Raw genomic sequence first — 22,822 nt, forward strand, 5'->3', positions numbered from 1 at the left:
AAAATTGATAAATTCAACACATTTATCTTGAAGCAAATAAAGAATCCCACACGAGTTGTAATAAAATACACTTTTTTTTAATTAACATGAGTTATTGCATCTGATGAACTGGTTTTGTTTTATTGCTTGTTAAAAATCTTCACACAAGCTGGAAAAAAAAAAGCTTTACATGTAGTTTTGCATACATCTCTGTCAAAAACAGCTTTTTCCAAATGAGATGGAAAGAGTTGGTGTAATGTATGTCTGTCTTGCACTTTATAAGCAGAGGGACAGTCCAGATGTTTAGTGTACAGATAAATATACGGTTGTTGGCATGTCGTCCTGTCTTTGTCTTCGTTATCTACGTGCTTCTGCACAGCCATCTGCAGTATCTTCACTCACTCTGGAAGAAATGTTAGATAAGACGTAGTGAGGAAATAGTAAAATGACCCAAAGTTCTCAAGCTCTACGATTTCGGCGGATTCAACATTAAAGCATTCATTGGCTTTCTTTCTCCCTCAGGAGAGAGAGAGGTTCCATGATGTGATTGCTATCATACAAAACAGATGCATGCCGCGAACTCACCTTAAGACCCAGGCATCTGCTGCTCATTTAAATTACTGATGGAAAAGACAATATAGACATGAATGAGTTAAATGGGTTCACGAGGTGTTAAGAATCGCTTCAGCTGAGAATGTTCTGCTAAACATGAACGTGGATTTCTACGGGCCAGATCCAGCATGTGCTTTCCACCGAGGATTATCTGGTTCTGTTTCTGCCCTCTTAGCCTCTTCTTCCCTCTTCTCGCTGCGATCCACTCAGACTGTCAACTCATGGTAATGTGATGAGTTGGGCTGTGTGCCAGATCATCTGGAGTCATTTTTAGAAGCTGTGGATCGCTGTTCTGACATCACTGATGCCTTCCCACTCGAAGGCGCTCCCCGTCTCACCTTTTGTCCCTCTAAGGCTGCCTCCCATGTACGGCTACTCCGAATGGACACACATCCTGCTGACACTTTCTAACGTGGCTGCAGTATTTCGGGGACAGATTATGTTTTAGAGCCATGCACGTTTTCTCTCGGCAATCAAATCACAAGAAGGAAGCTGTGAACTTCTATACTCAACCTAATATGGGGTGCGTTGTGAACACTCCCAGCCTCATCCACTCGGCCCCCTTTTGTTGTTCTCCAATCATGGCGTATCGCTCTTACGAACATGAGTTTCTAGTTTAAGGACTATTTTTATTCCAACTTGATTTTTTACTTTTTGACTTTGCAGCATGTTAAATGTAGAGGGCGTTACAAAAATTATCACTGCTTTGGATTCATTAGAAATTTACTGAGTTTCATAAATAAAAATAGGAAATGGACCATATTGAAGCTGACATTTCATCATGCCTTTTATGTGTTCAATACATCTGTAATTTTGTAGGTTATCATCCTATAGAGTTTGCTGGTTTTGTATCTTGTTGAGTTTCCTCATCAGTCCTGCCACAAGCTACTTCTATGTTTGTATTTTTCTCTGACTCATTAAACTACAAGATGTTCCTGTCTGGCTTAGGTTTGTATTTAAGTTCACACAAAAAAACACATGACATGTGGTTTGTTTGTTTTTTGTTTTTTTTTTAACTTTTGGTTACCCTTTGCTTTCGTAAGACAGAACATTGCACAGTCACTGCATGTTGCAAAACGTGCTGATCTTTGTGAAGACAAAACAAGAACTTGGCAAGTAAATTCCCATCAATTAAGATCAACATCATTCAATGAAAAGAGAAGATGCGTGTAGATCATAAAGTTTACCTCGATTTTTAAATTTAAAGACTTAAAGCTGTAGGTTCGTTCAGGTTTATGCATCTCATCAGCAACGCAGCAGAGCATAGTTATGTCATCATCTGGTAGTTCGTTGTAATTGGTTGTTTTCAGCAGCCTGGAACTAAAATTTGTTCAAGTTGCATTCTGTTAGTGGGAAAATGTGTGCAGGTAAGCCTTTCAGAAGTGAATTTAAATATACTTGCATTGCACCGGTTGAAAGGCAAGAGGTTTGTTTTCCAAGTATTATAAGGTGAAAAGCGGAAAAACATCCAATTTGGTATTTCATTTGACTTTGATTAATCTGTGCCACATTACTATGTCTAGAAGTAGGATCAAAAGTGGAAAGTTTTTACAGAGAAGAAAGGAGAGTTGAGAAGAGAAGCAGGCAAACCTGGTGATGCTGGGAAATATACATTTATGAGTTTGAATTTGTAATCTGACCTGTAGAACAGATTCTTAAAGACATTTTTTAAACGTGTAGATGCTATGTTATGTAAATGATTCTTTCATTTTCAAACATTAAACAATAATGGCCTCTGAAACACAAAAGAGAGTTGTGCTCGACTGACTCGGGTCGAATGAGTTCACTTAGTTTTATTTGTTTCTCTGTTCTGCTTCTATCATTTGTATATGCTTATTTTCATTTTCTTCTTTACTGTAATCCTTACCTTTTTTTTAATTGTCTCCCTTTTTATTTTTGAGTCTCCGAAAGAAGAACCTCTGTTTGGAGAGAGATGAATTTTTAGTCCGATATTTGATATGAATGAGTCTACATTTAGAGTTTCTTTTTTTTTTCAACAATGCAAATCTGGAAAATTTTGAATGAATTTTTTTCGTAACACATACGTTTGACCTCCAGCTTGCAGGAGACCATGGCTTCTCCCTGGGCGTTCTTGGCTCTGCAGGTGTACACGCCACCATCGAAGCTGCAGGGCTTGCGGATCTCCAGGGAGCAGATGCCCTGGTTGGAAATCTGACGAAACTTGGGATCGTTTCCAATGATCATTTGGTTTTTCATCCACTCGATCTTGGGCTTCAAAACAAATGGAAGATAATTAAGATTGCTGTTCATTTCTCTGTCACAGCATTCAGACTGATTATCTTTAAGTTAACCAGTCGGAGGATCTGTGCTTTTTTGGAAAAACATCTCCACTAATTCCTCTGCAATGTCCAAATTTCTTTATTATTATAATGTTGGGAATCTGCAATGATGCTATGATGAAAAATCTGCCTGACATCTCATCGTAAAACCCCTGTACAGACTATTTCTATCAATGTGAGGTATAGGGTTAAATTTTAAATTAAGCTGAAGAAGTTCATTCTTTTCATCTGGAAGAGTGTGACCTTATAGTGAACTTCTTAATCTTTATTGCATCTATTGTTTGAGCCTGTCTCTTTTAGCTTAGTGTTTACATACCAAGTATTATTCCACATCTTCTGCAAAACAAGTAGTAGATACCGTATTTTCCACACTATGAGGCGCACCGCATTATAAGGCGCATAGAATAGACGCCACAGTTAGGGTTTCCACCAGTCCCGTATTGAACCTGAACAGGACGCGATTTGTTCCATACTCTACAAATGTGGATGTGTAAAGAAGTGGTCCCCAAGTACTTTATATAGTAGGCTGCCCCAGTCATTGTTTCACTCACGGTGTTGGTGTTGCTATATTGTGCCCAACTGCTTTCTGGGTAACACAGACCAACCAACACGCTGCCACCGCATTCTCTGTCTTCACAGAGACAGAGAATGTCTCTGTGACATTCACGCCAGGGCGTGGCCGGGTGATGGTCACCCTTCTCCGTTCGCGCACTGCATGTTCGTGGAGAACGAGGTGCTACATGACCTGCAGACAACCTGATTCTAGATGGTCGGTAGGTAGATAGGTCAGTCAAACTTTATTAACAAACTAGCGTTCTGACAACTATCCCAGCATGCACCACGCGCTTCTTCTTCTACGGGGCGAAAATGAGGTCGGCGGCTGCTTACCGTAGTTGCTAGACCTGTTGTGGCTCAATATTGGTCCATGTATAAGGCGCACCAGACTATAAGGCACACTGTCGGCTTTTGAGGAAATTGAAGGTTTTTAGGTGCGCCTTATAGTGCGGAAAATACGGTAGTTTTCCAAGTGCATGATAGTTTTCTTACATTTTACAATTATGCACTGACTTCTGTCAGTCTATCACATAAAATCCTAATAAAATACAATGAAGTTTGCGGTTGGAAAGTGAGGAAATACTTATGAAAAAAAGCTAAAAGAGCATGAATATTTCTGCAACAAACAGTGCATGTTTTATTTTATTTTTCGCTACTGCTTGGTTATCAGTTCAAGCGGACCAAATGTACCACTGCTACTCTCATTGTAATTCGAAATTTGTTGTATGTGGATACAATAGAAAGATGGATCAAAGTGCTATTTGTGCCTAAGTACAATCTCAAACAACTCTAAGCATGTGTCGACTTAATCTCATTTAAATAGCAGAGATAACTGGTTACCCAAAGACACCTGTCTCTCCCACCTCTGTGAGAGCAGATGCACAGTAACTGTCATTAACACTGATAAGGGAAGTACACTGCAGTCTGAACAGGAGGTAAAAATAGGATCTCCAGGGAAAAAGCAGAACATCTATGTAGACATAGCATCTTATCACCGTCTTCTCTTTGTGTTCCTCTTAGGGCCACTAATGTAACCCCTTCCTCCATACGTGAAAACTCTATCAGAGACAGCAGAACATCTTATCGGTCTACTGGAGATACCTCTCTGCTGTACATTCTCCAACGGCGCTCAACAGGCCGCAGGATCCACGGCAGAAAATAAAAGTAGTCCCACGAAGCAAAGGTTATTGCAAAGAGCTCAAAATAAACACCTTACAGGAGTGTATTATAACACATGTTGATGCAATTGCTTTTGTACAACAATGCTTCAATGAAACGGGGCAGTTCCTTTCCATGCGGAGTATCGTTTAATTGATTATTCTTTGAAGAAGGAGCAAACATTTAGCCAGGATTTTACTAAATCTCTGACCTTGGGGCATCCTCGAACAGAACACAGCAGCTTGGTAGTGTATCCCACAGTGGCTGCACGGTCGATGAGGGGCGTGGTAAACTTTGGTGCCTCATTGAAGTCGTGCTCCTGGTACTCGGGAGGTTTGTAGACAATACCTATGTTACACACACAACCATCATTGCATCTGTGTATAGCATAGGCAAAGGATACTTTAATGCATTGCATACAATTAGTGCCTTAAATATCAATTTCGAGCAACAATAAATAAGAAGCAGACCACTAATTTAAAAGCAAAACAACTTTATGGGTCACAGATAGATTCTGTCTAGTCTTTAGTAGTAAGTCTTATTAGAGCATATGCTGCAAGATTATTTTATTAACATTTAATAACAACGGAAAAACCCCAAACAGGGGAAAAAAAAATCTAGACTTAAGAGATCCATTTTAGAAATAAGAGCCTCAGCCAGTCATTTCTTTCTCATTAAGCACAATAAAGAAGCGACTGTATTAAACCAAATGGTGCAGTGCAATAAGTTGATATCCTGTATGCTTTCCCACAACAGAGAAGAGCATCAACGAACACTGCCTACATCCATCATACAGCCTGGTATTGACAATCTAATAAAGTTTCTTGACAGGATAAGGTGTAAAACACATCCCTGCACATGCACACGCAGCTCTGTCAGAGGTCTTTATGGTTTTTCAGGCTCTAAAAATTAATCTGTTTTACTTGTACGCCGTCCAAGAGAAGCACCCACTTAGATTTTAAAACAGTGCCAAGGTCATTTTCACTCCTCCAGTACTCACTTTAGACTCTGGGTGACTAACTGCTGCTCATTAACAAAGCTGCAAGCGCTGCGTGCCTGTCTGTAAAGCTACACCCACATAAAAATGTTTACGTGGAGTCATGATGGCACAACATGCATCTACAAAAGTTACCTGTTTTCTGGATTGTTGCTGCAGTCTTGGTAACAGCACCGTTCTCACTCCTCCCCACTTGGTTCTCGGAAAATACCCTGAACAGGTATGAGTTACCCATGATGAGGTCTGAGACAGTGGCTGTTAATCTATGGTAGTGCTCCAGTACCGTGAACCATTCCTGTCAGTGGACACATGGCGGGTTGTTTGCTTCAGAGTTGTGTGCATGGAAAATTGGACTCACCCTTGCTGGGGTTTTTTTTCTATTTATTAATTTTTCTCTTTAAACATGCCGCTGCTGGAGTCATACCCCGGTCTTCGTGTCGGCCTTTTGGACCGTGTATCCAGTGATGCCTGAGTTGCCGTTGTCCTTTGGAGGAGTCCATTCCAGGGCAGCATTGAAGCCCCACGCGTCTACTAGCTTAACACTGGCAGGTGGACCGGGGAGGTCTGAGGGCAGAAATGAGGGTCAGTAAAACGTTGACAGGGCACATCGCAGCCAAGTAGTTTATAAGGCGGTTTAACAAGCAACGGGTCAAAGGTCAAGTATGTCTTTAACATGTGGTTTTCTTATTTGACAGTAGCAGCCGGAAGCAGACTGTATGTGCAAGTCAATGAGGTAGATTAACGTGGTCATCTACAGTTAGTCAGAAAATTGCATCGACGTATTTCCTGTCTTTACTATGAATGGTTGGTGGGATTGTCAAAGCAAGACACGGAGCATAAGACTGACCTACAATCTGAAGGTTGATGGTTGTTTTGTCTTCAATGCTTTCCACTTTCAGCGTCATCTCGTAAACGCCAGAGTCCTCCTTCTGAGCACTGCGGATGAACAAGATGCTGTCCCTGTCGCTGTTCCTGATGTTGACCCTCTTGATGTCCAAAGGCTGTCCATCCTTCAGCCATGACACTGCAGGTTTGGGCTTCCCCTGGCGGATCGGAAAACGAAGGAGAAACACAAAATACAGCTTTAGTTTTTCTCTCTCTCTTTTATGCCCTAGTATGATCTGTTGGCTTTAGTATGGGTTGCTAGCTTACAACGAACGGGATGACCAGGTTGATCTGCTGTCCGACTTTCCCTACATAGCGGGACCTGAGCAAACGAGGCAAGCGGATCTTGGGTCTGTCTGAAAAATTGAGACAACTATGTTTTTTTCTGGTTATCCATTTACTTATTACTGCTACAAACTACTCAAATATTATTCTAGTAGTCTTTGTGAAAGCTGGGATGTGTTTAGTGTTTCCTCTTCAGGTCTGCGGGAACCACGTCGCCTCAAAACGGCAAGTCAACGAGACATAAATAGACCAGACATTGCGAGGCAAAGCTCACACAGGAGAATGACTGAGTGTGTTGCTGTCAGGCAGCACACTTAATAAAAACAAAATACTTTCAAATATGACAGTGAAAAAACATAATATTGCTTAAGTTTAAATTTTGTTCATGTTTTGGGAGAGTCTATTGCTGTGAGAAATTTTCCCAGTTTTATTTGATATGTTGTGAAATATACAAGTGCAAATAAAACACTTCATACAAACTCTGTCCCAATTTACCATATATCCAAATCCTACAAAATCTAGATTGTGTTTTTTTTTTCATAATTGATAATACCGTTTTTATGGTAAATTGAAATAGAAAAAGGGTGAAATTGTACACCTTTTTCTGTGTTTTAGGAAGAAAAATTTAAATCCCACACTCATAATGAAGTTACAGTAACATTCCCGAGCGATACAGTTTCTGAATGGCTAATCAAAACTACTGTATCTGGGCAAAGAGATGCAAAAGAGGAAGAACCTTTTATCCAGCAGAGCCCAAAATAGCTTTGGTGAGAAGAAAACCTTGGCTGAACCCTCACACACCTCTCTCCTCTACACTATGTGCAAAGGCAAGAAGACGTCATAATGTTTAACTCCTCAGCGAGGTCAAATGTCGCAGCTAAATACAGGTAAAACATGCACAGTTGCACTTTTATTTGGATACTGTGACAGGGATGAAATGACATCATGGGTGGGAATTTGTGGAACACCTACGCAGCTACCACGCTGGCTAATTTGTTCAGGTTGGGCGCCAAGGATCAGGAAGAGCATCCCTCCCATGATTCTGCACAAGTAGCAGATACCTCAAAAGCCTGATGGGTTTAGATGACACATGAAACCCTGCGCCAGATCAACTCAAAATGTCCTCTCTCACACCTCATCAGTCCTTCCATGTTCTCTGTCGGCGACCCCGCATGTCTCATCACCCTTTATCCTTACATTTGTCACCATATCAAGCTGGGATTTGGCAACGGAAGCCATCATTTCTCAGGAAGCTCAGGTCTGCCCCCCCAGGATGCAGCTCAAACGCTGAGCCCCGCTAATTACCAAACCTGCCAGCAATGCCCAGAAGCGTTGCGAAGCATTGCAACATCTACCGGCCGCCGGGTTGGACTACAAACAATGTGTAATCTGTCTTTGTCTGGGGATAAAGTGTCTATGTTGGAGGAGGCTTTCTGCACATGTAGGACAGTCTGTTTTCATCGGCCTGTGCATGTCAATGCGTGTCTAACACAGAGCTGAAATTAACACTGACAAGCCACCCAGAATCCATCAATTAGGCTCATGTTTCGCTTCCCTCCACTGGCCAACGCTTTTGTTTTGATGACCGTATGTGTCACTCAGAGGTTTCTTTGGGTTCCCGGTGGTTTGAACCACAACCAGGAAATACGCCCGGGGACAGAAAGCTCCGTCTCTGAAAGTGGATAAGTTAGGCGGGTCAACACATTTTGACACCCTCTCAAAATGCCGCGGTGGAGTCTGTGGTCTCAAACGACACTTGTCAATCTTAACAATGACTTGTGCGCTTTCAAACATGACGGTGGAAAATTGTAATATTCCTTAGGTTTTACATTCCTTGCATGTTTTGGGAGACTGTGAGTCTATTTTGAGCAACAGACTCACAATAGATATATCAATTGTTAGTCATATGCATGTATATAGAGAGAGAGAACGACTTTAACATTGTATAACAGTTAAAAAAAACTTTTCTAAAAGACTTTTTTTTACCTACTGTGAACAGCCTGGAGAGTTCTGAAATACATGAAATACAATATATGTCCTGATCCTTATCACCGTACCACACTGCGAAATGGAAAGACCTCAGGAAAGATTAGCACTTCTGCTGGTTCAGAGTTGCCTCTCTTACAAAGTAAGCACTTTTTAAAAATACACACGTTTCCTTTCAGTTCTGATGTAGATTTTAGGAAATGTTTGAAACGGCCTCACACACACATTAATTAATTGGAGAATTTAGTCAGAGATTTAGTCAAATCCTATTTCAATAAAATGTCTCACTTGTGTAAAATATCACCTTCTCATTTTATCTTAACATCTTGAAAAAAATATATAGGTATTTTGCAGACGACCACACGCTGATAGAAAGACAAACATCTCAACTGTTACATAGGCTGAGCCTATTTACTTTGCATGAATAATGTCATTAGGTCAAAGTGAGATATATAAGGACAGCTAGAGCAGCAGTCCCATAAATAAATGGGCTGTGAATCTGCACTGACGAGGCCTGTTGGTGGTGAGTGGCATGGCAGCCAAAAGGCTCATTACCCAAATGTTTTCCTTTGCCTGACTGAGACTGACCATAAATCACCCTTGAGACCGATAGTGCCAGCCATCGTAAAGCTAGTCTCCCCCCGCGGCAGCCACCCAGATCAGCAGATGGAGTTTTCACTTGTCACTTTCAGTAGGGATGATGTTGACATCCACATCCATTTGTGTTAATTTTGTATAAATCTGGATTTTTTTATTATTTTTTCACACGTGAAGGCTTTCCCCCCCCCCCACCATGTTCATTCTTTAGGATATGATGATCACAGCTTGCTACTACTGATTAAATTAATTTTTTTTTAAAGTGTCGTTATCAATAAAAAATGCAGTTACTTTCGGAGACATTCAAGTGACAGTTTGATCTACAACCAATGAAAGCTCTTGTCAGCACCCGTAGGATTTACGTCTTTACATCTGTGCAACCCATCAGACGCCGGCACTTCATACCACCTCCGCCTCTCTGTTTGCAACAGGAGTATTTTAAGGATAGGTCATATGTTACAGCTATCAGAGGAAACTCAACAGATAAGTCATAAATGAGTTCAACACCAAGGAAATTCTTAAGAAAGTGGCTGTGTGCAAAAAATATTTTGTGATAACCAGTGGTGGGAAGTAACGAAGTACAAGCACTTTGTTACTGTACTTAAGTACAATTTTCGTGTATCTATACTTTACTTAAGTAGATTTAATAATGGATACTTTCTACTTTTACTCCACTACATTTTACAGTAAGTATCTGTACTTTCTACTTCACTACATTTCTACAAAACTGTCGCGTTACTCGTTACATCCAAGTCGCGTTGCTCTTTTTTTCCGTTAAAATGTGAAGTTCAGGGATTTAAGGTGGCGCCGTAAAATCCAAGCAATAACGTGACTTACGTGTCTGTTGTCACCCATCGCCTCCCCCTTTACTCGCACGCGGAGCTCCAGACATACGCAGTGGCTTCCTCTGAGCGGGAGGCGATGTCTGTCTAATCATCAGTAATATAATAGCGCTGCATAAATCGATATGGCGACATGTAAAATCAGCAGCACTTTGCTTTCACAGACGGTGGGGACTTCGTTCAACTTTTAGCGTCACTTCGAAGGAAAGAACGGTAAGATCTGTGGAAGTGATACTAGCAAAGCTAGCTGTACAGAGACACATGTTGCACCTGCGATGAAAAAAAGTTGTCACTCATGCACTGAATTATTGTGTGGAGGTGTTGACTGAGGTGTCGCATATATGGGACAACGCTGGTACCAAAGTGCAATATAGTGATATGACATTCAGGAATGATCCGATTCTTCTGGATGGATCTTTACTGATTAAATTTATTTCAGCTCTAAGTATTTAATATCTAGTTTTTTGTGGGAATGTGGATCTTTCAGATCAATTTGAGAAGCAATTTTGATAGGTAAAAGTTCATTTTTTTGTGTCACATAGCGGTGCTGGTCTTGACTTGGTCTTGGGTAGGTGGTCTTGGTTGCCTGTCCTCCCCCACCCACTTTCTTTTCATCCCCTTTCTGTTGGATTTCTTTAAAAATAAATGCCACTAGTGGCAAAAAAAAAAGTGAAATTCATGCTATGTTAGGACAGGAGACCAGATGTTTCCATCCCTGAAATTATGATGCATAGAATCACATATCTAAGTCTAAACTATGTTACAGAGAGTAAACATAATAACATGCTTTATCTGTTGCATTGTTCATTAAAATGGCCCATTTCTAATGTATTGAAATTAAATACAATCGGTACGCTTAATGATATTAGCGATTAGGTAATCCATTCAGCAAGTACTATTACTTTTAAAACTTAAGTATTTTTAAAAGCCAGTACTTTTTTACTTTAGTACAAATGTTAATGTGGTAGTTTTACTTTTACTTGAGTACATTTTTGTCTGTGTATTTGTACTTTTACTTAAGTAAATTTTTTGAGTACTTTCTCCACCACTGGTAATAACACAATTGTGTCCAAGAAAAAAAAAAGTTTAAAAGAAACAGCTAAATTTAGCTAGCGTTTCTTCTCTAATAGAATAAACTTATGTGAAGCTGCAAAGAGTCAAATAAAAAAAAAAAAGTTCTTTCACTGTAAATTGTGTAACCCTAACAGTAACTCACCGCCAACCTCCCGGATGGGCACCGGCTCTGGAAGCAGCCCAGGTTCACTGCAGCCACCTGGGTTTACAGCCACAACGCGGACATGCAGCAGGTCTCCGGTTGCCAGGTTTCTGATACAGCAGCGGTCAGCCACGGTCAACTCCGCATTAGCTACAATCCAGTCGGTTGCTACAGAGGAACATATTCTGCATCAGTATGGGTCGATTTTTACTTTTAGTTCTATGTGGTGATTGCATCAAAAATCAATTTGAAATACATCCACAAAAATCGGATTCTCCTTCTGAAAATTTATTGGACACTTTTATTAGTTTGTCACCTGTTGACACAATTCTACAAACAACCTGTCCAAGAGAAGGTACAGTAAGAACCAACACGGTGAAACCTTAGACGGCATGCTGTCATCTGAGCAAAGGAGCACTTCTAAAAGCAGTGTCAAAGGATACAGCGACAGCCGGTCAACTTGTGTTGGCCGTATTCGGTCCGAGCCCGGCAACAAATCTATCTGCCTCCTGACACTCTGGGGACAGGTGCAGCCTCACACATAAACACACACACTCTTTATACACTTACTTCCATCCTTGCGGTACTCGACAGTGTATCCACTCAAGCCGGAGCTACCAACATTCTCCGGTGTTTTCCACTTGATGGTGAGGCTGGTGTCATTCACGTCATCTACAGCCACATCCAGAGGAGCGCTGCTGGGGACTGTGAGGCATAAGTGGATTAGAAAGATAGAAACACAAGCTGTAGGGAGCAATTTTTCAGTTTTCACAACATGCTTACATGGCCAGTATTATTTTTCTTACAGCATGTCCTTTCAAATATCTCATTTGTTTGAAACCTTAGAGCTTAATCGCTAAAATTTTTTATTCAGTTACAAACAAATTGCAACTGGGAGACAAAGATGAAGCCATTGAGTGCAATAAATGTGTTGTTTAAAAGTAACTTAAATGTGTATAAAAAATGTCCACATTTTATTTGACATTTTAACTAAAGCTAACTAGCTTTATTTGACAAAGCTAGTTAGCACTTGGCACAATGCTATATATCTGCATGGTGCCTGCATTGCATCTGGTGATGGAATGAATCGTGCTGCTGTCATGAAGTCTTGAGCTAAGAACATAGAGTTTGGATGTCTACGGTAACATTGAATAAAGTTGGCAACCTTTGTGCAACATGGACCTGAGCATCTGACCGGGTTGCTGTCATTCCCATTTGTTTCCACCTTGTTATAATGTCACAGTTGATGCTAGTGGGATATTTAATAGCCAAGAAAGCAGACGACTGAACTTGTTGCCAGGAACCTACCACTGCAGTGGTATAGGTTCCACTTTTAATGAACCTACCAGGTTCCGCTTAATGACCTACCACTTAATGACTGCAGTCACTAAGTGGTAGGTTCCTAGGTGTGAAGGGGTTTGTGTAAGATACGATTAGTCGGATTTATCATGTCGGTGCTACTCTGGATTTCAGTGAGCTACCGAGAGCAACCCTGTCTTTCACAAACGTTTGCAAAAGTAAACTACTTGCCGTTATATACCTATGATCACGGAAATGATTGACGCAGCTGAAATATATAGACATCAATCCTTTTGAGTTTGTTTTTTTTTTTCCCCATACCTGACCATTTTTTAGTGCATCACTCCACTAAAAATTTTCAACTGCTGGACTAAAAGTGAGAAAGCAGCCAAAGTACACACACACACAACACACACACACACACGCCCACGCACACTCTCCCTCTGGGGTGCAGGAAACAGGACAGTCCCTCTATTGTCGAGGATACAGCTCCCAGCGCCACTGGCAGAGGAACATTTATTTTCTTACAGTCTATTTCTGACTGCTCAATGCATTCACTCACACACGCACACACACACACACACACACACACACACACACGCACACACACACACACTTTTGTCTCGCTATCTTTGCAGAGACTTTCCATTGACTCCCATTCACTCTAACTCTGACCAAAACTCAATTCACACCTTGGACTTAAACCTTACCCCAAACCCAAAAACAGTATTTCTTCTTTGGGAGCAGAGTCCGCCCACAATGTAATATTTGCCAGGAAAATAGTCCCCACAATGCATCAAATACAGGATACACACCCACGCAAAACAGGCTTCTACTGGCTTTGACCTGAACCAGTGATGTCACTCATTCTCTTGACAGAGATGTCACTCATTGTCTGTGACATCACTGACATCACTCCTTTTATTCCAAAATTCCAGAGCAACTCATTTGTGCTACAAGCGAACAAAGTTGGAAGAAAAAGTCCTGCTGTTTTATTCTGTTTTTCTAAAACACGGTTTAATTTAAAACATGGCACATAGTGGCTGTTATCGATGTAGGGATGAAGATCAGTCTAGCCTGTCGACGGACCAAAGTTCTGAGGACACGACCCCTGAAGAATCGGAGATGGAAAACAACGATCTCCGACGGACCATCAAGTGCTCCAAACCTGGCAGGAGATCCAGGCAATCGGTCTTGCAAGCTAACTGTGACATGTTAGCAAGTGAGAACGATGCACTTAGAGCTCAAATCATGTGCTTTTGTGTAGAGCTAGAAAGCACACAGCTTAAACATGAGGACATGAGAGCTGAGGTGCGTTGCCTGGAAGAAGCTCGACAGACTCTGAAAAAAAGACTCCTGAGGCTTCGGATGAACCTGAAAAGGGCATATCTGTGCATTCAAAGGCGATCCGAAGGCCTGCAGAGTCTTTCAGAGGAGTTGGGCGATATCCGGAGCCACTTTAACAGAGACTGCGAGGAGATTGAGTACCTTAGGCAGCAAAACAAGACTTTAATGTCTGAAAGTGCTGGGCTAAGGGAAAGATTGGCTCGACAGCCGACTGAGGAGCACCAGGAGATCCAGGAACCAGATCCAGCTCTCCGAAAAGTCAGTAAAAAGGTAGGTACAGTTTTCAAGACCATGTATCGAACATAAACTCTGAGGTACTGGATACCAGAATGGATGCACTAAATCCATAATACCATGCTGGTATCCCTCGGGTTGTTCTGGTAAAACTGGCCTCCTTGCTGAAATTGGTTCCAGAGGAACAGGTCACTTTGCTGATACTGATTCCAGAGAAACGGGTTGCTTAGCTGATCCTGGTTCAAGGGAATTGGGTCGCTAAGCTGATCCTGGTTCTAGGGAATCAGGTCGCTAAGCTGATCCTGGTTCTAGGGAATCAGGTCGCTTAGCTGATCCTGGTTCTAGGGAATCAGGTCGCTTAGCTGATCCTGGTTCTAGGGAATCAGGTCGCTAAGCTGATCCTGGTTCTAGGGAATCAGGTCGCTAAGCTGATCCTAGTTCTAGGGAATCAGGTCGCTTAGCTGATCCTGGTTCCAGAGAATCAAGTCGCTTAGTTGATCCTGGTTAAAGGAAGGTAAGCTCCGTGGACGTGATGCTAGCAAAGCTAGCTGTACGAAAAAGCTAGCTGTATGAAAAAAGTTGTCACTCATGCACTGAATTATTGTGTTGATGTGTTGACTGAGGTGTCGCATATATGGGACAACGCTGGTACCAAAGTGCAATATAGTGATATGACATTCAGAAACGATCCGATTCTTCTGGATGGATCTTTACTGATTAAATTTATTTCAGCTCTAAGTATTTAATATCTAGTTTTTTTGTGGGAATGTGGATCTTTCAGATCAATTTGAGAAGTAATTTTGATAGGTAAATGTTAATTTTTTTGTGTCACGTAGCGCGGGGTGCTGGTCTTGACTTGGTCTTGGGTAGGTGGTCTTGACTACAACACTGCTCAAACAACATTCTTGAGCAGTGTTGCTCCTTGGTTGCCTATCCTCTTCCACCCACCTTCTTTCCATCCCCTTTCTGTTGGATTTCTTTCAAAATAAATGCCACTTTTGAAAAAAAAAAAAAGTGGCAAAAAAAGTGAAGTTCATGTTATGTATTTAATATCTAGGTGTTTTTATGGGAATGTGGATCTTTCAGATCAATCTGAAAACCAATTTTGATAGGTGCACTTAATTTTATTGTGTCACGTAGCACAGGGCGCTGGTCTTGGTCTGGGGTTCGATGGTATTGACTACAACTCTGCTACATGGCTCCTTGGTCGCATGTCCTCCCCCCACACACCTTCTTTACATCCCCTTACAGTTGGATTTCTTTCTAAATAAATGTCACTAATGAAGTTCATGCTGTTAGGACAGGAGACAAGATGTTTCCATCCCTGAAATTATGATGCATAGAATCACATATCTAAGTCTAAACTATGTTACAGAGAGTAAACATAATAACATGCTTTATTTGTGGCATTGTTCATTAAAATGGCACATTTCTAATGTATTGAAATTAAATACAATCGGTACGCTTAATGATATTAGCGATTAGGTAATCCATTCAGCAAGTACTTTTACTATTAATACTTAAGTATTTTTAAAAGCCAGTACTTTTTTTACTTTTACTTAAGTACAAATGTTAATGTGGTAGTTTTACTTTTACTTGAGTACATTTTTGTCTGTGTATGTGTACTTTTACTTAAGTAAATTTTTTGAGTACTTTCTCCACCACTGGTGCCACCCAACGTATGTGGTGAGACATCAGTTTTCTGCTCCATGTTTCACTAAACGTCCGCTAGCAGTGCTACTGATCTTTAACAGCTACTGATCTTTAACAGCTACTGATCTTAGGCAGGATTTTGTTACCCAAACAAAGAAAATTAATCCACAGATCCAACCGTGTTACAACACAGTCATGACATATCTATCTCTCTCGTCGGTTTTATGGCGGTTGGCAACAAACTGTTAGTAGCATTACCGCCACTTACTGGTATGAAGTGTGGTTCGTGATGGTTTAAATATTTATACATATATTCTATCATAAATTTTATCTAAACATACACTCACACATTCACATGTAAAAACACATACTTGTGCACAACTTTGTATATCATGCCTTCACTCACAAACACACTATAATTAAATTCTATGAAATAATTTAGTTTTCTTTAGAAATCAAATAATTATTTGCATACGTTTACTCCCTAAACTCTTCCTCAATATATCTAATACATTAACCTTTTCCTTAATACTTTCAAACTCTCTCTTCATATATCTTCTCTCTTTTTCATATGTATGGCATTCTAATATAACATGCTCTATGGTTTCATATTTATCACAGTAATAACATTTGCCAGTTTTATGTTTTTGAATTTTAAAAAGTGTATAATCAAGTCCTGTATGTCCAAATCTTAACCTTATCACTCTTTCTTCCTTTCTATTTCTTCTTCCATTTCTCCTTTCTCCTACAATCCTCAGAATTTTATAAAACCATCTTCCTGTTTTATCTTCATCCCACCTTTTTTGCCATACTTTCATCAGTTTCTCTTTAACAATACTCTTTCCTTCAGATTTACTTATTTTAACTGTAAAACTAATAGGATTTTTAATTGCCCTCGTTGCCATTTTATCTGCCCTCTCGTTTCCTTCTACTCCAATATGTGCTGGAACCCACACCTTCTTCTTCTTCTTCTTCTTGTTTTATGGCGGTTGGCAAACAACTTATAGGTGCATTACCGCCACCTTCCAGACTGGAGTATAGATTAGACGTCCTATCACTATAATCTTCCCATAATACCTGACTTCCTACGAAAACTAAAAATGCTGTTAAATACTATATCCTGAGACAATTTTTGCAGCAAATTTTTAATATCTAATTTATTTTTATTTCTATTTAACTCTCTGATTAACACCTCTTTCCCTACTATACTTACTACATTACAGAAAAATATGCTGCACTGTTTCTGACTCTGACTTAGCCCCCTATCCCCAAACCTTAATCTGGATACAACATCCTCTTCTTTTTTATTCCTATTACCTTCCCTACATTCCCCTACTTTTTTTTTTAATGCTATAACAAAATATTGCCTTTTCTTCTCTATCCCATAGTTCCTGCCATTTCTTTTTAATATATATTTTACTTATACATTTAACCTCATTTGCTGCACTCTTAGCAAATTTATCCGCCAACTCATTTCCTACTATTCCAATATGAGCTGGAATCCAAATTAACTTAACCCGGGATCCATATTTTTTAATTCTAAAAATTGATTGATTAATATCCAATATGATATCTTGTCTTGTTTCTGAATTCTGTTCTATAATACTTATTAATGCACTACTTGAATCTGAACAAATCAATATTTCCTTCTTTCTTGTTTCCTCACTCCATTCTAGAGCCATTAATATAGCCATTAGCTCACCTGTGTAAACTGTCAATCTATCTATTACTCTTTTATTTTTCATAATACTTAAGTCCGAAATTATAAATGCTATTCCAATTTTATCATTTAACAATTTAGAAGCATCTGTTTATACTTGTAAATACTCAGCATATTCTTTCTTTATATACCTTTCCATCCATCCATCCATCCATCCATCCATCCATCCATCTTCTTACACCCTTGTCCCTCAGTGGGGTCAGGAGGGTTGCTGGTGCCTATCTCCAGCTAACGTTCCGGGCGAGAGGCGGGGTCACCCTGGACAGGTCGCCAGTCTGTCGCAGGGCATATATACCTTTCCATCTCTCTTTTGTCTATTTGTCTGCCTTTTTCCAATAAGCTTAAATCAACGTCAGCTTTTCCACTTAACCAAGGTGGAGTATCAGGAATATTCACCACAGGACTAATTAAATAATGATTTATTCCCGTCTCACTTATCTCATTATTAATAATCCATCCAAAACTATTAGCGTTAATAAATCGGATCAACCTTGAGCTAAACGTCGCTTACTCCGCGGAGAGTGAATATCCAACTTGAAGCAAACTTTACTGCGGTCCGTAACCGCAATATAAACTTTGGACTGATATTCCCAGCAAAGATGAGGATTTTCCACCGCGGTAATCGCTTCCTCTTCCACACACCAACGGAGGTGGAGGATACGGAAAACCAGACATCAAACTGAGGGGTAACCACACTCACACGCCAGATGGCGTCAGCAAGGTTTAATAAGGATCAATATTCTATTTGATCTGCGATCCTGGGCAATACACATTTTGACTAAGTCTCCCCCTCACAGCGGTGGGGCATAATTTCTAGATAGCATAGTCAGGGTTTGCAGTTTAAGGTTGTGGTGAGAGTTGTTTAAATAGATGTTTTTAGCTAGGATCTGAGCTGCTGATCAGATCCTAGTTACTGATCAGTAGCTTGGAGCAGAAGCTACTGATTAGCATTAGCTACTGATCCTAGCCAGGTCACAGAATAGAGGGAAAAGGGAGGAGATTCCCACTGGTGGGAAATCTTTTAAAGATATTCGTAATATTACCATATTTCTTAACCATGTAAGCCCGAAAATGGTGGGTTTTATTTTGTGGATTAATTGAAATAAATACGGTTTTTACAACTGTATTGAGACATATAAATCGAACGTTTTACAGTCTGTTTCTAACGAAAATGTTCTCCACTAATGGTTTGAAATTCCCTGCTTTTTCTTTTAACACCATAATAGCTTAATGCATAACAAAACAGAGGCCCATTGTGTAGAGCATTTTATATTGATTAATCCTTGTGTTTACAAATGGGGTCCAACCGACCCCACACCCATATCAAGTATCATTTGCCTCAGTCCTCGTACGTTTGCCTTAGTCTTCGCACGCGCAAGGGTTAACTGTTTAATCTATTAATGTAGGAGGGGGATACGTTTTAATTTCTAATCCTGCCAATATTTGCATCCCCTGTCTACTGTCCTATTGATATGAAACTTATAACAGTAGCTCAGAGAACAAGTGTCATTGCGTAGAAAAGGTGAAATCCCTCTTAACTCTTCATTTCTCAAGACAGCAGGGAGATGCATTTTTTGGCATAGCAAATTATTAGCTTGCCGATATCTGCATGCCTTATATATTTTCCCCAAATATTATTCTATTTATATTAAACTCATACCAGAAGTTCATAGAACCACTCTTATTATGTAGAAAAGGTGAAATCCCTCTTAACTCTTTATTTCTCCATGTTAGCAGGGGGATGCATTTTTTTGGCATAGTAAATTATTAGCTTGCAGATCTCTGCATGCCCAACCTATTTTCCCCAAATATACTACACTAATACAGCAAGATAACGGCAGGTAACCATGACAACTGGGGACAGTTTAAAGGCATGCCACAGTGTTAATAAACAAATAATCCTTCTTATTTGAACACATTCTACTTGGAAAAACAAGAGCATCAGGAAATTGTCCTCATGTTCCACAAAAGACCTCCAACTGTTGGTAGAAATGGTTATAATAGTCCTCTATAGGTCACATGCAAGTTTACACACACACACACACACACGCACAAGAACGCATCCTGTGTGTATGAGATATGCAACTGCGTATGCGCACATTCATGTTGGAGTGTGATGAAGAAGCTGTGAAGAAGAAACTGTTCAGAGTCTGGAGAAGCTTTTTTTTTTGGTTCACCACAATGACTGGTGTCTTACCAAAGAAGGTAAAAACAGAAACACAAACACACACTCCAGCCTTTGTTTTTGCTCTGTTTTCAAGTCACTGACCATGACCTCTTGACCGCCTAGCATTGTGATTAGCAGTCATCTACCACGATTCTGGTGTCCACGTTACACACAAACACCAAGAGGAATCATAAAGTCCTTCAAGTGAACCTTTGATGGTCTGCTGCTTTGTGCAGATCACCCTGCAGGTCATGTGTTACAACACACACAATCCCAAAATGCACACTTGCAGCATCTTTTATATGTTTGTTGAGTGAAAACAGCTTCTTACCCAGCTAATCAAGTAACAATTACTATAGAGATGTTGTCACTTTCAGCCGGATAATTCATCTTACGGCTTAAATCCCGGCTGCTCTCTTATTTCTAACCAGTCAGCTTGATGGCTGCATGATAAAGAGCTAAAGAAGCAAAAAGTCTGCAGCTGTTCATGATTCACCAGAGACCGAGGAAGCAGTAACTGAGCCAGACGGCAGTAGGGTTGCCACCTGTCCCGTAAAATACAGAACTGTCCTGTAATTGGCTGTTAAATGTAGCGTCCCGTATTGAACCGATACGGGACGCGATTTGTTCCGTATTCTACAAACGTGGATGTGTAATAATAGAGAAGTGGTCCCCGAGTACTTTATACATTTCTGATTTTCTGCTAATAAATACTAGATATTTGCTTGGAATTTCAGAAACATGTTGTCAGTAGTACATAGAATCAAAGAACAATATTCAATTTACTCAAACATATAAAAAGTAAAATCAGAGAAACTGATCATTTTTCAGTGGTCTGTTAATTTTTTGTGGCGTTGCATAGCGAAAAAGTAGTACAAGAAGTTTAAACAATAATAACAGCTGGAAGACTACAATACACACACACAGAAAAAAAATTATAATAAAACTTGTTGCACAGCAAGTTGTCAGGTATTGTCAGGTTACCTGCGGGAGGAGGCGGTGTGGGGGCTTTAGGTGGTTCCTCAACTGCAGCAACTTCTGCTGGAGCAGCTGGAATTAAACAAGCCAAAGGTTTACCAACAACCTCTACTCCACATAGGGAGATCTTAGCCTGCTTTCTAAATCTTCTAATGTCAAACATGTACACAAATCTTGCAGCACAAATCACATAACCATCTGCATCATTATTTCTTGCACAAAGCATATTTTATGTTTACCAGCATCTGTTGGAGCATCTGCAGCAGGAAGCACAGCACTGTCTTCAGCAATGGGAGCAGCAGCTAGCATTCAAATTCCATTCAGGAAAGCGAGTTAGTGACATTTATTTCATGTTTTAATCTTTAAAAAAAATAAAATAAAATCTTGGTCATTTGTTCAACACAGGAGCTATTGAAGCAAAGCAGCAGCAAGAGCATTAGAGCAGTGGTTCTTAACCTGGGTTCGGCGGAGCCTCTGCCGCGGAGGTAAAGACACACTTGTGTGAAGTTGTGATGACGCGCCGCTTTGCCGTCACTTGCTGCAGAGGATCACGTTACATTTTTAGCCAATCAGAGCTGCGGAGGAGCAGTGATTGAAGGAGTTCCACTCAGCATGGATTTGAGCTTGTGTCAGCAAAACTCGCCGTTTTTACCAAATTCTATAGTCTAAATCTGCTCCTTAGTCGCATCTTTTCGGGGTTGGTACTGCCTCTAGTGGTGTTGGGGTGGTAACACAGCTAATATAATTACATTACTAAATCAGAATACCGCAAAGTATTTTGTGTGTCAGCGGAGGGGGGAATGAGAAGGGTTCGGTGAATGCGCATATGAAACTGGGGGGTTCGGTACCTCAAAAAAGGTTAAGAACCACTGCATTAGAGAAATGGTTGAATCTATAGAAGCACGGTAAATTTCGAATAGAATAGACATTTATTTGTTTGTTCTGAAAGATGAATAGTGGGCATTTTGGATACGTGTACAGCAATGAAATATGATACTATAAAATGTTAGAAATATGACACACTGTGTCTTACTGTCCTTTCAGTAATCATTCATTCTGCATTATAGTTTATGTGTGAACTTTTTGTTTCCCCATCACTCTGGTGCTTAATGAGATTAGCAACCAAATTCTGCATAAGCCATTCTATTAAACCCACCAATGACAAGAATAACCGCTGAGGTTTGGTGATGAGAATGGTGGCAGAACAAGAAAAAGATGAATATATTATACTGTGTGAACCCCCCCCCCCAAAAAAAAATGTTGACCAAAACCACTTGTACTTTGTGTTGCAATGTTCAGATGAATGATCAGATCCTTTGACATCTTAAAAGCTGCACAATATAGTTGAACAAAAATGCATTATTACTTTCATTGTTAAAAAAAAACACAAAAAAGGCTTTCCCTTCCCTCCACTTGCAGGATTTTTATTTTTTTGTTTTACCTGGAGCAGCTCCCTCAGCTGCAGGGCTGTTGTCAGTCGGGGCAGCAGGAGCCGCTTCCCCCTCGGCTGGAGCCTCAGCAGGTGGAGCCTCAGCAGGTGGGGCAGGTTCAGGTTCAGGTTCAGGTTCCGGAGCAGGCTCAGGTGCTTTCTCCGCAGCCTTTTTGGCTGGAGGCTTTTTCATAGGCGCAGGTTTACTCGGCATTGCTGACACACTGATAGAGTCTGTATGAGGGTGGAACGGAGTCCCCAGTGAAATTTATATATACTTAGAGTATGTGGGGAGGGGGAGAGCGGTGGTGGGGTAACTCCACCCACCTCCTCTTCACAGCCCCATCTTTATGTCTGCGGGTCTTCTTCCAGATAAAAGACTAAAGGCTACAGCATAAAACCAAGAAAATAAATTGAAACTCAAGTTCAAATACAATTCCGTATACATCCACATATATACTCCTTTTTGAGTCTAGGTTTTTATTTAAGTTGGAAAGTTATGTTATTTAAAGGAGTAGTATTATGTAAAATCAACTATTGTGAGATTTATATCACGTTATTCCTGCATGAAAAACATACCTGT

The 22,822-nt window shown here is 40.3% G+C and overlaps 1 protein-coding gene across 2 annotated transcripts; it reads right to left on the reverse strand.

Moving 5' to 3' along the window:
- Positions 1 to 61: 61 nt before the first annotated feature.
- mybpha (myosin binding protein Ha) lies at positions 62 to 22,496 on the reverse strand. 2 transcript variants are annotated; one of them, XM_008413760.3, is made up of 14 exons: positions 22,252 to 22,496; positions 21,050 to 21,112; positions 20,817 to 20,882; positions 11,983 to 12,117; positions 11,413 to 11,580; positions 6,754 to 6,842; positions 6,449 to 6,644; positions 6,026 to 6,165; positions 5,737 to 5,896; positions 4,816 to 4,952; positions 2,637 to 2,823; positions 2,459 to 2,510; positions 565 to 599; positions 62 to 382 (listed from the first exon to the last, which is right to left on the reverse strand). In XM_008413760.3, the coding sequence occupies exons 1-12, from the start codon at positions 22,451 to 22,453 to the stop codon at positions 2,482 to 2,484; spliced, it is 1,572 nt and encodes a 523-aa protein (XP_008411982.2). In that variant the 5' UTR covers positions 22,454 to 22,496; the 3' UTR covers positions 62 to 382; positions 565 to 599; positions 2,459 to 2,481. The 2 variants fall into 2 exon arrangements, with proteins under 2 accessions (XP_008411982.2, XP_008411983.2); XM_008413761.3 differs by lacking the exon at positions 21,050 to 21,112.
- Positions 22,497 to 22,822: the final 326 nt, after the last annotated feature.

This window comes from Poecilia reticulata, chromosome 7, assembly GCF_904066995.2.
Source record: "Poecilia reticulata chromosome 7, P_reticulata-male-v2, whole genome shotgun sequence".
Lineage (NCBI taxonomy): Eukaryota > Metazoa > Chordata > Actinopteri > Cyprinodontiformes > Poeciliidae > Poecilia > Poecilia reticulata.